The sequence below is a fragment of the Scyliorhinus torazame genome, chromosome 15, assembly GCF_047496885.1.
Source record: "Scyliorhinus torazame isolate Kashiwa2021f chromosome 15, sScyTor2.1, whole genome shotgun sequence".
Lineage (NCBI taxonomy): Eukaryota > Metazoa > Chordata > Chondrichthyes > Carcharhiniformes > Scyliorhinidae > Scyliorhinus > Scyliorhinus torazame.
The window spans coordinates 90,945,245-90,963,708 of record NC_092721.1 but is presented as its reverse complement, the minus strand read 5'-3'; the positions used below and the strand labels follow the sequence as shown (position 1 = coordinate 90,963,708).

At 47.3% G+C, this 18,464-nt stretch overlaps 1 protein-coding gene across 3 annotated transcripts in view; it reads left to right on the top strand.

Annotated features, from left to right (window-relative positions):
- LOC140391683 (ferroxidase HEPHL1-like) overlaps nucleotides 1-16,791 on the top strand; it is a 190,649-nt gene extending 173,858 nt beyond the window's left edge. For all 3 annotated transcript variants that reach the window (XM_072476424.1, XM_072476423.1, XM_072476422.1), the window contains 2 exons: nucleotides 8,271-8,321; nucleotides 14,972-16,791. In XM_072476424.1, coding sequence (XP_072332525.1) covers nucleotides 8,271-8,321; nucleotides 14,972-15,171 — 251 coding nt within the window. In that variant the 3' untranslated portion in view covers nucleotides 15,172-16,791. The remainder of the gene's footprint in view (nucleotides 1-8,270; nucleotides 8,322-14,971) is intronic.
- Nucleotides 16,792-18,464: the final 1,673 nt, after the last annotated feature.

Here is an 18,464-nt window from a genome sequence, read left to right as displayed (position 1 = left end):
GGACCATTGTTAACCCTTTCTGTTTGACAGAAACAGGAAGGTAGTATAATTTCATTTTCTGAACCTCACTTTATCAGCCATTTCCACCACACCGCCACATTTACTAATGCCTTCCAATGGGTTGCCCAGATATTGGTCTCACTTAGGCAGAAACCCCATTACTGTATGAAAATCTATTTGATGCAGATTCAATAGACAACTGAAGGATGTACCAGCTGTATCTCTCCGTGAAGAGGCTGAGGCCTCAAAAAGGTAAGTGAAAAATATTTTCTGTGGGGCCAAGAGGATCAAGAATGCTCCTCTGGTTGCCACAAGAATAATGTTGGCCACTGCACCTATGGTTGCATCCTCGTCCGGGCCGATATTCCTGCCCTCAGGGCTGCCTGGTATTCTATTCTGGAGATGGCAATCTCCAGTTATAAGCCCATTCAGGATGGTGGAGAAGGGAGTTCTGACCTTCCAACTAGAATGGACCACATCACTGCGATCAGGTGCCCGATCCCCATGTTCCGTTGGCCATGCTACCTAAGGGTTTCATTCTACCTTTACACATTATTATCTAAATGGCTATAGATTGAGAGGGGAATGTGCAATGAGGCCTGCGGGTCCTTGTACACCAGTCGCTGAAAGCAAGCATGCAGATCCAGCAGGCAGTAAAGAAGGCAAATGGTATGTGGGTCTTCATAGTGAGAGGAAGAGCAGGGCTGTCTTGCTGCAGTTATACAGGGCTTTGGTGAGACCACACCTGGAATATTGTGTGCAGTTTTGGTCTCCTTATCTGAGGAAGAAAGTTCTTGCTGTAGAGGAAGTGTAGAGAAGGTTTACCAGACTGATTCTTGGGATGGGGGACTGATGTACGAAGAGAGATTGAGTTGATTAGGACTATATTTGCTGGAGTTTAGAAGAATAAGATTGTGACAATAATAAAGATTATGATCTCATAGAAACCTATAAAATTCTAACAGGACTAGACAGGGTAGATGTGGGAAGGATATTCCCGATGGCAAGGGGAGTCCAGAACCAGGGATCACAGCCAGAGAGGATGCAGGGAGGGTTGTGATGAGCAGAAATATCTTCACGCAGAGTGGTGAGCCTGTGGGATTCGCTACCACAGGAAACATCTGAGGCCAAAACATTGTGGGCGGGATTCTCCGATGCCGGAGTGGGAAATCACAATTGGACGGAGGATTGGTTCCACCGCCGAAATTGCAGCGGGTGCTGATTTCACACCAAATTGCAACTCTCCATCGCCTTGAGAGCAGCGTTAACGTGTTCCAGAACGCACGTACAGTAAACGCCATTAACAGGCCCAGTATTCTCTGGGACCTCTGCGATTCTCTGTCTCCAATGGGTGGAATTCCCAATGGTGAGGTTCACTTGTGCTTTTAAAAGTTGTGAAATAGCTGCTGAGGGAGAGAGAGAGGGAGGGGATATGGAAAGTGTCCAACGTCGTCATAGTTTGCTGATAGTTGTGCCGCTAGCCGGGGGACTTCGTCCACAGCGGGGGGAGTAGCGGGGATGGCCAGGAGTGGTCTGTGGGATCGGTGTGGACGGGCGCAGAACACCATTGCTGCAGCCTGCAAGGCAGCCATGCGCTTCGCACGCCGCTGACAGGCCACTGTGAACCTCGGGCCACGGGTCGTATGGGTGTCTCCCCAGGCCACCCTCCCTTTGTGCCCTCTGGCCCCAACTGACCCTCAGCCGTATGGGCGTGCTCCAGTGCCATCTTGTTGGCTGGGATGGTGTGTGCGGGGAGTGAAGTGTGTATATGTGGCTGCAGCTTGTCAGCCTCCTGGGCATCTATCACAAATCTGGCGGATCCGGCACCGTTTCTCATTGGAATCGATTGTGTTCCACATGCGCGGTGCCAGCCCCTCGGTACAGGTGCGGCACTTGTTTCGGCCGTGGAAGTTCATGAATTCTGCGCTGGCATCAACACTTAGTCTCAGGAACGGAGACTCCAGCCCCTTATTGTTAAATTTTTAAATTTCTAGATTTCCCCTCGAGAAGAAATCCTCTCAGCGTATGTTTTCAAGAAGGAGTTGGATATCGCTCTCGCGGCGAAGGGTTCACAGGATATCGGGGGGGGGAAAGTGGAAACAGGTTACTGAGTTGGATGATTAGCCATGATCATACTGAATGGTGGAGCAGGCTTGAAGGGCTGAATGGCCTCCTCCTGCTCCGGTTTCCTCTGTTTCTATTGCTGGCTACTTTTGTTCCTGCTGTTTTGTAGGATATTTTTTTCTCCTGGACTCTGCTAATCATCCTTTTTAAATGTTTCCCACTTTTTTCCAGTTAATTTTCCCTAGTTCCATTCTGATGTCTTAAAATCAATCTTTTTCCGATCCATTACTTTGGTCTTTATGTTACGTGTGTCCATCTCAAACAAATTATGTTATGATTTCTATTGTGTAGATGCTAGACATTCCCCTGCACACATCTGTTCTGATTCCATTCCCATCACTCGCTCTCTTCTTAGTCTTTCACCTGCTGGGTAAGAAAGGAACTCTGTACACATTGTGCAGTTTATAATGGAGCGGATGAGAGTCTCACCTGCCAGCAGAAGAACCAGGAGGAGTTGCATATTACCTCTTTTAAGGAAGGTCCAGTGAATTAAGTACCACTTAGACAACATTGGACCTTGCCCGGGATCAAGCACTCTGTGAGAGCTGCCAGTCAATCAGCAGTTCTATCGAATGGTAGGGCTACTGGGGAAGGCAGTGGCTCCTGCTGATATGGCGCCCAGTCAAGGCAAGGCATAGGATTATCGCTGAATTCCAGGCCACAGGTAAGTGATGTGGGATGGGGGTCATGAGGTAGGGGCTGCAAGGGTGAGGTGTGGGGCATTGACATCAAAAGCAGGGGATGACTTTCAGTCTGCCCCTTTTCAATGCATGGTTCCTCAATTAGGCACTTGAGGGCCAGTTAGGAGCCTGAGGGTAACTCTGCACAGGTTTGCTTGTAATGCTCACTGCATGGCGAGATCCCCTGCCCGCCACTGGGTCACTACCAGTGGTAGTGAGATGACACCCTTAAATGGGCATTCATATCCCACGGGCCTGAATTCGCAGTGGGTGGAAAGGCTATCCACAGGCCTTCCCACTTAGGACTTAATCGGGTGGAGGTAGGAAGATGGTGGGGTCCCTCCTGCCTGATTAAATATCGCCCCCCACCCCCCCAACAAATAAACTCACCACAGGGGAAGGCATTAATTTTCACTCATTGTCAAATCTTCATTCCCTGTAACCTTTTTCTCCCTCCTTTTGCCAGCAGTCTTGTAACAGTTTCATGCAATGTTTATTAAGATAATACACTGACGTGGTTTCCAGTGCACATTCAGAACTGCCTCGACAGTGATATGACAATGTTGTTATTTTTAAAAAATATATATATTTTATTCAAATTTTTTGGCCAAACAAAACAATACAAAGGTTTTCCTTTTTACAACAGTAAAACAGTATAAATAACAGTGGCCGTTTTTAACAAATAAATAAATAATATATAAACTAAATGGCAACTGCCATATCAAAAATAATAACTCTCCAAAAATAAAATCAAACAATCCAATATACATAGCCTAATACAGATATCTATACAAAAACACCCCTGAGGACCCGCCCGGGCCCCCCCCCCCCCCCCCGGGTTGCTGCTGTTACCTTCCCATTTCCTTTATCGTTCTGCGAGGTAGTCAATGAACGGTTGCCACCGCCTGGTGAACCCTTGAGCCGAACCCCTTAGTGCGAACTTTATCCGTTCTAGTTTTATAAACCCTGCCATGTCATTTATCCAGGTCTCCACGCCCGGGGGTTTGGCTTCCTTCCACATAAGCAATATCCTTCGCCGGGCTACTAGGGACGCAAAGACCAAGACATCAGCCTCTTTCGCCTCCTGCACTCCCGGCTCTTCTGCAACCCCGAATATAGCCAACCCCCAGTCTGGCTCGACCCGGACCCCCACCACCTTCGAAAGCACCTTTGCCACCCCCACCCAGAACCCCTGTAGTGCCGGACATGACCAAAACATGTGGGTGTGGTTTGCTGGGCTTCTCGAGCATCTCCCACACCTATCCTCTACCCCAAAAAATTTACTGAGCCGTGCTCCGGTCATATGCGCCCTGTGTAAAACCTTGAATTGTATCAGGCTTAGCCTGGCGCACGAGGATGACGAGTTTAACCTACGTAGGGCATCAGCCCACAGCCCCTCCTCAATCTCTTCCCCCAGCTCTTCTTCCCATTTCCCCTTCAGCTCATCCACCATGATCTCCCCCTCGTCCCTCATTTCCCTGTATATATCCAACACCCTACCATCCCCCACCCATGTCCCTGAGATCACTCTATCCTGAACCTCCTGCGTCGGGAGCTGCGGGAATTCCCTCACCTGTTGCCTCGCAAAAGCCCTCAGTTGCATGTACCGAAATGCATTCCCTTGGGGCAACCCATATTTTTCCGTCAGCGCTCCCAGACTCGCAAACGTCCCGTCTACGAATAGATCTCTCAGTTGCACAACCCCAGCTCTTTGCCATGCTCCAAATCCCCCATCCATTCTCCCCGGGACAAATCTATGGTTATTTCCTATCGGGGACCGCACCGAGGCTCCCGTCCTTCCCCTATGTCTTCTACACTGCCCCCAAATTTTTAGTGTTGCCACCACCACTGGACTTGTGGTGTATTTTTTCGGGGAGAACGGCGCCGTCACCATTGCTTGTAGGATGGTTCCCTTGCAGGACGCCATCTCCAATCTCTTCCACGCCGCTCCCTCCCCTTCTCCCATCCACTTACACACCATTGAGATATTGGCGGCCCAGTAATATTCACTTCGGCTCGGTAGCGCCAGCCCCCCCCCCCCCATCCCTGCTACGCTGCAAGAACCCCCTCCTCACTCTCGGGGTCTTCCCGGCCCACGCAAAACTCATGACACTTTTCTCAATTCTCTTGAAAAAAGCCTTCGTGACCATCACCGGAAGGCACTGAAACACAAAGAGGAATCTCGTGAGGACTACCATTTTGATCCTCGTGGACCACCCCCGGGACACAGTCCTCTATCCTCATCGCCATCACCTTGGCCAGGAGCTTAGCATCTACATTTAAAAGGGAAATGGGCCTGTAGGACCCACACTGCAGGAGGTCTTTTTCCTTCTTCAAAAGCAGCGATATCGTTGCCTCCGACATAGTCGGGGGCAGCTGCCCCCTTTCCCTAGCCTCATTAAAGGTTCTCGTCAAAAGCGGGGCCAGTAAGTCCATATACTTCCTATAAAATTCCACCGGGAATCCGTCCGGTCCCGGGGCCTTCCCCGCCTGCATGCTCCCAATCCCTTTTACCACCTCCTCCATCTCAATCTGTGCTCCCAGTCCCGCCCTCTCCTGCTCCTCCGCCTTAGGGAATTCCAGCTGATCCAAGAAACACCTCATTCCCTCCTTCCCTTCCGGGGGCTGAGCCTTATATAACCTCTCATAAAATGCCTTGAACAGCCCGTTCACTCTCTCCGCTCCCCGTTCCATCTCTCCCTCCTCATCTCTCACCCCACCTATCTCCCTCGCTGCTCCCCTCTTCCTCAATTGGTGGGCCAGTAGCCGACTCGCCTTCACTCCATACTCATACTGTACACCCTGTGCCCTCCTCCACTGTGCCTCTGCCTTACCTGTGGTCAGCAGGTCAAATTCCACATGTAGCCTTTGTCTTTCCCTGTACAGTCCCTCCTCCGGTGCCTCCGCATATTGCCTGTCCACCCTCAAAAGTTCTTTCAGCAATCGCTCCCTTTCTTTACCCTCTTGCTTCTCTTTATGTGCCCTTATGGATATCAGTTCCCCTCTAACCACCACCTTCAACGCCTCCCAGACCACTCCCACCTGAACCTCTCCATTGTCATTAAGCTCCAAGTACCTTTCGATGCACCCCCTCACCCTTAAACATACCCCCTCATCCGCCAATAAGCCCATATCCATTCTCCAGAGTGGGTGCTGTTCTTTTTCCTCTCCTACCTCCAGATCTACCCAATGTGGAGCGTGGTCCGAAATAGCTATGGCCGTATATTCCGTCCCTGTCACCTTCGGAATCAGTGCCCTTCCCAAGACAAAAAAGTCTATCCGTGAGTATACTTTGTGGACATGGGAGAAAAATGAGAACTCCTTACTCCTAGGCCTACTAAATCTCCAGGGGTCTACCCCTCCCATCTGCTCCATGAAGACCTTGAGCACCCTGGCCGCTGCCGGCCTCCTCCCGGTCCTGGATCGGTCCAGCCCTGGATCAAGCACCGTATTGAAGTCTCCCCCCATTACCAACTTTCCCGCCTCCAGGTCCGGGATACGTCCCAACATACGCCTCATAAAATTTGCATCATCCCAGTTCGGGGCACACACGTTCACCAGAACCACCGCCTCCCCTTGCAATCTGCCACTCACCATCACATATCTACCCCCACTATCCGCCACTATGGTCTTTGCCTCAAACAGTACCCGTTTCCCCACCAAGATAGCCACCCCCCTGTTCTTCGCATCCAAACCCGAATGAAACACCTGCCCCACCCATCCTTTACGTAGTCTGACCTGGTCTATCAGTTTCAGATGCGTCTCCTGCAACATAACCACATCTGCCTTTAATTTCTTTAGGTGTGCGAGTACCCGTGCCCTTTTAATCAGCCCGTTCAGCCCTCTCACGTTCCACGTGATCAGCCGGGTTGGGGGGCTCTTTACCCCCCCCCCCTGTCGACTAGCCATCCCCTTTCTTAACCCAGCTCCTCACCCGGTTCCCACGTACCCGTGTATCCCCCCGACGGTGCCCTCCCGCCTCGACCACCCCATCCCATAACAGCTCCCCCTTCTCCTTAGCAGCAGCAACCCAGTTAACCCCCCCCCCCGCTAGATCCCTTTCTAGCATAGTTGCACCCCCCATGTTGCTCCCAGAAGTCAGCGAACTCTGGCTGACCTCGGCTTCCCCCCTTGTCCTCGGCCCCCACTGTGTGAGGCCCCCTCCTTCCTGCGTCCCTGTTCCCGCCATAATTACCATAGCGCGGGAACAAAGCCCGCGTTTCCTACTCGGCCCCACCCCTAATCCCCTAATGACCGGCACCCACAGTTCCTCATACTCCCCCCCCCCCCCCCCCCCCCCAACATGGGGAAGAGAGAAGAGTTACAGGATCGCAAGATTAATAAATTGAAAAATCATCCCCCCCCACTTTTTCCTCGCCCCACATAATCACCCCACCACTTTGTCCCAAAAGTTCTTTCTCTCGCCAGACTATTCCAGCTTCTCGTCCACAGTGAAAGTCCACGCCTCTTCTGCTGTCTCAAAGTAGTGGTGCTTCCCTTGGTGTGTGACCCACAATCTCGCTGGTTGTAACATTCCAAACTGGATCTTCTTTTCATGAAGCACCGCCTTAGCCCGATTAAAACTTGCCCTCCTTCTCGCCACCTCCGCACTCCAATCCTGGTATACGCGGATCACCGCATTCTCCCACCTACAGCTCCGAGTTTTCTTCGCCCATCTGAGGACCGTCTCTCTGTCATTATAGCGGAGAAACCTCACCACTATAGCTCGAGGTATTTCTCCAGCCCTCGGTCTTCACGCCAAAACTCGATAAGCTCCCTCCACCTCCAAAGGGCCCGTCGGGGCCTCCGATCCCATTAGCGAGTGAAGCATCGTGCTCACATATGTCCCGACGTCCGCCCCTTCTGCGCCTTCGGGAAGACCCAGAACCCTTAAATTCTTCCTCCTCGAATTATTCTCAAGTACTTCCAGCCTTTCCACACACCTTTTGTGCTGTGCCTCGTGCATCTCTGCCTTCACCACCAGGCCCTGTATTTCGTCTTCATTTTCAGCAGCCTTTGCCTTCACGACCCGAAGCTCCTGCTCTTGGGTCTTTTGCTCCTCCTTTAGCCCTTCAATCGCCTGTAATATCGGGGCCAACAGCTCCTTCTTCAACTCCTTTTTCAGCTCTTCCACACAGCGCCGCAGGAACTCTTGTTGGTCTGGGCCCCATAACAAAAGGCCACCTTCCGACGCCACCTTCCTTTGAGCTTGCCTTCCTTGCCGCTGCTCCAGAGGATCCTCCGCAATCCGGCCGCTATCCTCTCCCTTATCCATGCGTGTCCGGGGGGATTCCCTTCTAGTTTACCGCACAGTGTTTTGGGCCGTTTAAATTGCCGTTGGGGCTCCTATTAAGAGCCCAAAAGTTCGTTCCACCGGGAGCTGCCGAAACGTGCGATTTAGCTGGTCGTCGCCGCACCTGGAAGTCTGTTGTTATTTATTAATTGATTTTTTTTTTTTTCTTACAGATCACGCAAGGACCACTGTGGAAAATCCATTTGCACAAGCTACAACAAACGGTAAGTATATGTAGTGGTATTGTGAGAAACGTCTTTAAATGTTTATCTGGATGGAGGCATTTTTGTTGCCAAGTCAGAACATGAAGAACTCAAGACACTCGTGGAACCGATGAGAGGAGAAAAAATGTTGTCATTAAATACTGGGTCGATATCCAGGATGGGGTATTCACAACTGTGCTGAGTGAGCCATGGCTACCCGGTGCTGGTATTCCTCCTTCTGAATCCGAAGATTTGTATTTGGGATTCCCCCTGTAGATAGAACCAGTGAGTGGAGAGCTGACTGCCAGCTCAGACTTACCAGGCTGACACCCAGTGAGGGTATTTGATTCCAATGGATGCAGGAGGCCAACCCTCTTGTCACGGGTGGTAGGCCACTTTAGCCAAGTTTGCAGGCTCAGATTAGTGAAGGCATTCTGAAGGTTAGAAACAGTAAAGAAAACCATGCAAAATCCCCTCAAATTATTGTCCTAGTGAGTGGCTCAAGAACCTTGTGCGAGACCTTGGGATTTACCTATAAAACCACAGAAACAACAGACTGATGGATCTATATCAGACAGAAAATCCATCTAACAAGTCCTGCTAAACCAGAAGTAATGATGTGTAACATAAAATATTAAGTCCTTCAGTTGAGATTTTAATTTGCCATTGTTCCAAAGCAGGCTAAATTGACTGTCAGTTAGGGTCGGATTGGAGCACTGGAGTTAACAATAATACCCCTGATTCGAGCAGATGGGGAAGAATAACCAGAGCTCTTGTTCACGATCATTGACCTTTGCTGAAAATATTTCATATGAACAGCAGTTGAAGACAAACTCAAATGTATTGATGCCTGTTACAGTGGATTAGTTTGATATCCACAGTCTATGCTCAGGGATGGAAAATTGCCACTTGCATGTGATGTTGTAATGCCTCCGAGTATGAAGAATGGTATGATAAGCAGATGGCCCAAGATTCGGTTGCTATAGTGCTAGCCGCGCATATTGGGTAGGTTGTTAGCATGGGCACGGAGTATGTCTGGTGGATGTTTGCCGAGTAGATTGCGATGTCCGTCAGCACATAATACTGATATGATTCCTATCAGTATCGTTTTCGATGTCAACACATCAGTTAACATCCTCACTTAACGTTGCAGCAATGGGAAGGGATGTGAGCTGGCCTTTGTTGTCCATCCCCAAGGTTTGTAATTTACTGATTGATTTCTAGCTCAGTTGGCTGGACAGCAGGTTGGTGATACAGAGCAAGGCCAGCAGCATGGGTCAATTCCCATACCGGCTGAGGTTATTCATGAAGACCCAATCTTGCCCCTCGCCTGAGGTGTGGTGACCCTCAGGTTAAATCACCATGAGTCAGGTTCTCCTCCTCAAAGGGGAAAGCAGCCTATGGTCATCTGGGAATGGCGGATTTTTTATTGGCTGTTGCTGAGCTGAGAGACCTGTTTGGACGTTGGTACTATTATTTCGGTGAAATCTACAGAGCGTGATGTGAGACATGAGGAAGCCACTTGTTCCCATTTTGAGGATTCACCTGAGATCACTCCCTGTCAGTCATAAGCGTCATAGATTCCCTAGAGTGCAGAAGGAGGCCATTCGGCCCATCGAGCCTGCACCGACCCTTCGAAAGACAACCCTACCTAGGCTCTGTTTCCCAGCCCTATTACTGTAACCCCGCTAAACTAGGGGCAATATTGCGTGGCCAATCCAGCCTAACCCACACATATTTGGACTGGGAGTAAACCGGAGCACCAGGAGGAAACCCTTGCAGTCACTGTGCTACCGTGCTACCTACTTTTACTGTACTGCATGATGGGAAGACTGAGTGGAAGCAACACAGAGGAGAACAAAGTGCCCAGATTGATGGAGAAGGAGGAGAGAATATTAAAGAGAGCAATTATTTTACCTCAAACTCAATGAGGAAGATTGTGTGTGACATCTCTGATTCCCTAAAGAGGTCTCACTGAAATCTGTCACGTATTACAGGCAAATCTGCAACCTCAGAGCAATGAGGACTTTGTCAGTGGATATAAAGGTGACTCTGACCATGAACCTCTTCACATCACATCAAACTCACTTCAGGCTCCAGCAGATAAAATCGCCAACATTTCATGGTTCACCGTCCAGTGTTTTTAGAAGGGAGGTCACTGACACTTTGTATGAAAAGAGAGAGAAATAGATTGTATTCTCATTTTCCACACAGTGTGCACAGAGCCTTGCCAGGGTAGCAGGCTCCTCCTATGCTACCCGTGACTGCACATAAGTTGCTTTGCAAGCACCATAACTAAATTCAGGAGTGTACCACAACTGCAAAGGTTCCCGCTCCAGAGCATGCTTCACACATCCATGCCGGGGTATCCTAACATGATGCCTTCATTATTTGCCAATCTACTGTACCATCAACATTTGAGCCATCACGATAGACCAGACGGTGGCTATTGGACAACAAGGGATATATGCTGACCAGCTGGTTTATGGCACCGGTGTACAACTCATGGAGAGCAATGCTGCCATATGAAATGTCATTAGGCACACTTTTGGGATGCTTAAGTAATGCTTCCTCTGCCTGGCCCTCTCTGGAGGAGCCTTGCAGGACCCACCAGAACATGTGGCACGATTTGTTGGTACCACTGCATCCTCCACCCCCCTCGCCACCACATGAGGACACAGCTCTGCCACCAGTTGCATAGCGAAAAAGAAGAGATCAACTATTTTCTTTCCTGGTTGGGCAGTCCATCAGCTGCAGTACCAGGGAACCAAATTTCCTATTCAACAATAGTTCTACATCTTCCCAATCCTCTGATACTGAACAACTTTATCAAACAAACCAATATTCAATTTACAAGTCAACATAAACCTTGTATATTCTCATGGTCCCTTTCTGTGCCTTTGCCTGTCCTAGTGCTCCATCAAACTTCATAGAATCCCTATAGTGCAGAAGGAGGCCATTCAGCCCAACAGGTTTGCATCACCCCTCTGAAAGAGCACACTCGCTCACCCTGTCCCCTGTAATCCCACCTGCCCATCTTTGGACATTAAGGCGCAATTTAGCATGGCCAGTCCACCTAATCTGCACTTTGCTGGACTATGCAAGGAAACTGGAGCACCCGGAGGAAACCCATGCAGACATTGGGAGAACGTGCAGACCCCACATAGACAGTCACCCAAGACTGGAATCGAACCCAGGTCCCTGGCGCTGAGGATAGTGTGGGGGAGTGAGCCTATGGACTAGGTAACAGACGAAGGTGGATGGGTCCAGCATCATGGTTCTGTCCATGAAGACCAGCTTGGCATGGAGATAGAGGCAGGAACCGGTCTGTCCCGGCAGAGTGGTGAACCGCGGATCAGGACCAACGCAGCAATATGACAGAAAGTTGTTGCATTCACTCCGAAGTCCCTGGCAGACTGAGAACTGCCTTGTGCACGCCACTCATGAGCAATCAGGTTTGACGATGACATAAATTGCCACTGGCCTGATGCAAGGTTGAAAGACCTGATGGAATGCCAGCATGAAACTGTTTTAATGAGCATGCATGAGATGCAAATTAATGCAAATGCCGGTTGCACCACCTGCCAGTGGAAAGAGTAACCCACCATTAACCCACCATTGGGAGAATTGCAACAAGATTTTACGCCACGAGCTTCTGACTTTTTGGCTCCCGCCCAATTCATTGTGCCCGCCTGCCACCAAACCCTCCATTTTGCTCTTCCATGGAAAACAGAGAGGAGGAGAAATGTCTTCTTTCAATGTTGTTAAATGTTTGGAGTTCTTTTCCCTAGAGATAGGGTTGCAAACTTGGGTTGGACGTATTCCGGAAGATGTCGCCAAAGCTGATGTAAGGACTTGGCTCCTCTCTCTGCAAATGGATCCTCGACTTTCTGACCCACAGACCACAATCAGTAAAGATAAACAAAAACACCTCCTCCATGATAGTGCTCAATGCGTGAGCCCCGCAAAGCTGCGGACTTAGCCCCCTACTATACTCCCTATACACACACACGACTGCGTGCCAAAATTAAGCTGGAACTCTATCCACAAGTTTGCTGATGACATGACCGTAGTGGCCGGATCTCGGGACAACGATGAATCAAGACTACAGGAGGGAGGTGGGGAACCTAGTGGAGTGGTGTAATGACAACAATCTCTCCCTCAATGTCATCAAAACTAAAGAGCTTGTCATTGGCTTCAGGAAGCGAAGTATTGTACACACCCCTATCTGCATCAGTGGTGCCGAGGTGGAGATGGTTGACAGCTTCAAATTCCTAGGTGTGGGCATCACCAATAATCTGTCCTGGTCCACCCACGTCGACGCTACGACCAAGAAAACACAACAACGCCTATAGTTCCTCAAGAAATTAAGGAAATTCAGCATGTTCACATTGGCTCTTACCAATTTTTACAGATGCACCATAAAAAGCATCCTATGTGGCTGCATCACAGCCTGGTATGGCAACTGCTCGGCCGAAAACCGTAAGAAACTACAGAGTGAACACAGTCCAGTCCATCACATGAACCCGCCTCCCATCCATTGACTCTGTCTACATCTCCCGCTGCCTGGGAAAAGTGGGCAACTTAAAGATCCCTCCCACCTGGGTTATTCACTCTTCCAACTTCTTTCATTGGGCAGGAGATACAAAAGTCTGAGAACACGCACTAACAGGTTCAAAAACAGGTTCTTCCTCACTGTTACCAGACTATTGAATGACTTTCTTATGGCCTGATCAGACCTCTTCACACATCTTCTCTACTGAGTAGTACCGCACTCTATAAGCTCACCTGTTGCCTGTGCTTATGCATTTATATTGTTATTTATGTCACTCCTATGTTTTTTTCACATATGGAATGATTTATCAGACTGTACGCAGAACAATACTTTTCACTTTACCTCGGTATATGTGACAATAAAACAAATCCAAAAGCCATTGACATGGCATGAGCAGGTGATGGACTGGGCTGCCCAATTTCTCATGCACACCGCCACCTCATCCCACTTGCCTTGGCCACTCTCTCAGATTCCGGTCTTTAACATTTTCAATTTTCCCTTTGATTTTTCCCCCTGCAACCGACTCGGGGCCTTTTAAATGTTTAATTCTTGCTTCCAACACATGTTGTGGTCAATGTCCCAGGAGTAGAGGAAAACAAATACAAAGTCCTCTGACTGCCTACTCAATTCAGAGTTATGAATAATTAAGCCAGTGCCTTTAGTGGGCAGACAGATCTCAGTCTGGGCACACAATGCTCTGTCTGTCCATCTTTCCTCCAACTGAACTACTTGAACTGTGATGAAACGTTAATATTTAACTGTTTTAATCTCATGCCCATGCTTACAGCACAGAAAACCCCCAGAGCAGCACACTGCAACCTAACACCATTTGCAAAACCCAGACGTTCAGTGTACAAGTCAGCTCCACAGCACAACAGAGGCTCGGACATATGGCCACATGCTGTCAGCCCATCCTGGGTCCCCTGTTGATGAGCTCGCTCGCTGCCAGTGTGTAGCCTCAAATCTTGGGCACAGTTTCCCATTTTAAGATTTTCTAAGTGCGGAGCGGGGTGAATTTTATTGATTCAGAAATGTGTGTCTTTCTCAAGATAATGTAGAGAAACAATCCTGACAGGTGTAAGGAGGGTTAAAAATGAACCCATTGTAGGGGAGGAGTAGCGGGTCGGTGGAGTGGAGGGGTAGGGGAGGACGAGGGGTGAGGAGGAGGTGGTCGGAGGGGGAAGAAGATGTCTGCTGTTGTTCTGAATTCCTGTTAAGGAAAACTGGCTCCCATGTTCCATTAGCTCATTGAATAAGCAGGGAGCACAATCCAGTGTCTTCATTGAGAAACTGGGAAGGAGAACTGAATTTCCAGATATTTTTTTAAATCTCTCACTCATGAAATTTGTATCATTTTATGACTGTGGAGTTAATCCCATTATATGGGTTAAATAATTTCATGAAGCTCTTTTATCAATGATCTGAGATGTGCTGATTTAAAATATGTGTATATTTAATCCCTGCATCAAATATTGAGTAAAATCCAGAAGATGATTGAGTATTGTATACATGTCATCGATTAATTTAATGACATGGGCTTTAGGAAGCAAAACTTGCTTGCCTACATTTTCTGTCCGTTGTCATTGAATGGGTGGAACATTTAGTCTGAGAGGTTTCACATAAATTGAAAAGGATCTGAACAAGTTGGATGTTTTACGAAGCAGTCAGACCTATAACTTGAATATTTTTTTAATGTGTTCATGGGATGTGGGCATCGCTGGCTGGCCCAGCAGTTATTGTCCCTAATTGGCCTTGAAGGGACATTTAAGGGCCAACCACATTGCAGTGGACCTGGAGGCCTGACCTTAAGGGCATTAGTTCACCAGATGGTTTTTATGACACCGACAATTGACCTTTAATTCCAGATTTTTTTTTTTACGGAATTCAATCTGCCGTGATGGGATTCAAACCCAGGTCCCCGAATCTTTACCCTGGGTCTCTGGATCACTAGTCCAGTGACAATACCCCAACACCACTTCCTCCCCTGAATAACTGAATCTTAAACAAGAAAAAAATATTATTTTTCAGGAAAACTTCCAAGGCTCTTATACTAAACCAACTGTTTCTGTGATTAGTGTATAAGACAAATAGTAAACATGTCTCTCTATTTTCACAGATGGCTCTAAATTAACGATAGACTTCTTGGGGAACAAGCTCGATAAAAGTGATATCAAGCTAATGCTGGCATTGCTTCTCATTATTGGTGTATTTTTATTGCTGATATCTTTGGTATTTTTTGGTTTTATTATTTACCTACGTGGGAAGAAGTCCTTTAGTCGAATAACCCGCTCCTCAATTCCCCTGAATACCATTTGATTTGTTCTAGCTTGCTACTTTCCTGCATCTCCATATTCAATAATTTATTTTTAAAATTCTGCCCATTATAAATGAATGTACATTTTTGGAACCTGAGTAAGCCTTCTGATTTTAGGATTTATTCTGGTGTAATCTAATAAAATGAAAATTCCACAATGGGATAAAATTGTAAAATTCTTGACACCTTAGAGTGGGCGATTGATGTGCAATGTTAAAATGAGGCAGAGCAATTAATATTGGGCAATCTGTGCTCTGTTCTCTTGTTTTAGGCGTGCCAAGTGTTTTCAGTCCCTGATGGACCAATGTTAGCCCTTAGATAATGTACCCTGTTCTTGGAATTCTTTCTTTTCTTTTGTTCTTGGGATGTGAGGATTATTGCCAATGCCAGCGTTTGTTGCCCATTCCAAATTGCCCTTGAGAGGATGGTGGTGAGCTACCTTCTTGAATCGCTGCAGTCCATATGGTGTACGTACACCCACAGTGCTGTTCAAGAGGGAATTTCCAAGTGAGAATGGTGGGTGACTTGGAGGGCAACTTGCATGTGTGGTATTCCCATGCATCAGCTCCCCTTGTCCTTCTAGATGGTAGAGGCTGCAGGTTTGGAAGGTGCAGTCGAAGGATCTGTGGAGAGTTGCTGCAGTGCATCTTGTGGATGGTACACGCTGCTGCCACTGTGCACCTGTGCTGGAGGGTGTAATGCTTAAGGTGGGTGGATGGGGCGATGATCAAGCGATCTACTTTTCCCTTGATCATGTTGAGCTTCTTGACTGCTGTTGGAGCTGTTATCGTCCAGTCACGTTTAGAATATTCAATCACACTTCTCACTAATGTCTTGTAGATAGTGGAAAGGCTTTGTGGAGCTCAGGATCTGAGTTATTTGCCACTGAATTCCGAGCCCCTGACCTGCCAGAGTATTATATGGCTGGTCCAGTTCAGTTTGTGGTCAGTGGTCACATCCAGGATTGTGATAACGGGGAACACAATGACCAATTTTGCTCTGAGTGCAGTGCTTTTCCATGTCCTTCTATGATTTCCCATTGAACTCAAATCTTTATTTAGTGTTGCTTTCAACTGGGAATGCGTTCAGGAAGAATGAGGTGTGAGATGAGTATTCCATGCACACCACAGCATGAAACCTTGACCATTTTTATTCTAGAGCCTTATGAATGGTTCAGAACCGTCCCTTGCCCAAAATTGGCAGGGTTGCTGTCATGGCTGGAGGGTGGAGCAGAAGCAGGATTCATGTGGGCAATTCAAGGAATAGCCTTGAACCAAAGAAATCAGGTAGAAAATGATGATTGTGGCTGGAAGAGTGGGACGGGGGAAGTCCCTCTGGTTTACTTTACACCTAAATAAGCACATCATTGCTGCTAATTTCACTAGTTTTGAAAACAAGCCTGAATTCAAAAGAATATTAAATCTGAAAATCAGAAGGTCCTACTATAAGATTTTTTTGTAGTTTTGTATAAAATTTAAAAATAATTGCTTTTTAAAAGATGTATTTTGGGTGTGTGAAAATGGGTACCTAATAATTAGTGATTGAAATCAATTAAATTTCTTGTGTAAGTGTATGGTTAGAAAGGGAATTTTTAATAAATATAATAGCACCGCTTTACAACATTTTTATAATTTTAAGATGCTTTGTTACCATCGGAAGGCACAATAAGGCCTTTAACATTGCTCCTTCAGCTAAAAGAACGCAGCCTTTTGAGTACCTGATACTCTGACTTAACCATCCATCACTTGATCTGGGCTGTGTCAAATACGAGTGTGTCACCATTTTCGGTAAAGTTCTCCGTGACTCCTTTATCATCCTAAAGAGAAGAATGACTCTCATCTCATTCCTCCAATAGCAACCATCTTCTTAAATCCATCTCTTCCCCTTCCCCACTGAGCTTAACCTGTTTCCCATTCCCAGCAGCCCTACTCCTGATTCGGTGATTTTCTCTAAGCCCCAATTTTATCAGAAACAGTGGTTTATCCTGCTTCTTGGAGTATGAAGCCAAAATTTCAGTAACATGCTCCAATACAGGAATGACACTCTCACCGATGAGCAGGAGTTGACGAGAGTTGGTAAGGCATTGCCAGGACTCAACGAAATGGTTCCTGGTAAGGTAGGTCAGGAGTTGGGGGCAAGAGGTAATTGAGGAAGTTCATATTTGGGGCAAGGTGGGAGATAGCTGGAAGAGGCGAGGCACAAGGTAAACTTGCAAGGCCAGGAGTAACCTTCCAAAATCCCTAACCTGCACTGCAATTAGCCTTGCAGTTGTGAGCAAGTAAACCGTGGTTATTGTGAGCAGCAAGTGAGTGTTTGCTTGTCAGTCCCGAAAGATGTGCTTGTTAGGTGAATTGGACATTCTGAATTCTCCCTCAGTGTACCCAAACAGGCGCCGGAGCGTGGCGACTAGGGAATTTTCATAGTAATTTCATTGCAGTGTTAATGTAAGCCTACTTATGACACTAATACAGATTAATTAAGGAAAAGGAGAGCGATTGTAGGTGTAGTGTAGTGATAGAAGAGTAAAATGTGCATGGGAGGTGGGGTGTTAATAAATGGCTAGGTAAAGGGGTGACTTGTCCATGTCCAAACATTAAAATATATAAACCTGTGAAGATTGGAATTGGTCAATTTACTATTACACAATTAACAAATGGATACCTCTTGGTTAAGTAACTTGAGGATGATGTTGCAAAAATAAGGCAATGGTGCAAAGCTGCAGCCAATCTCAGAATTTGCAACTATGTACCATTCATAATGAATACAGGTATAAATAGGTACTGAAATGTCCCCAGACTAGAGTATGATTCTAAACTTCACCTGAAGGGACCACTGATTAATTCTGGATTAGAGTAGGTGAGCTTTGGTTTACAAGAGTTGAACAAATGTTTGCGCCATTCAACAGGAATGAAGGAAGATTCCTAAACCAACGGAATTCTGCCTTTGATAAGATAAGAATGTTATTGTATTGCTGAACTGCTTTCATATTTAACGGTACAACAAATTGCCCCTTAAGTGTCCCAAAAAAGACTAGGTGGGGTTACTGGGATAGGGGCGGCGTATGGGCTAGGTAGGATACCGTTTCCAAGGGTCAGTGCAGACTTGATGGCCGAATAGCCTCCAACTGCACTGTAGAGATTCTACGATTTACTAGGAGAGAAAAGAGCTAACGTTTCGAGTCCAGATGACCCACTATACTTTTATTAACTGCTTTGTTAATCTGTCCTGCTGCCGTTAAAGATTTGCACAAACCTCTTCAAGTCTCTCTTCTTGCACACCCTTTAAAATTATACAA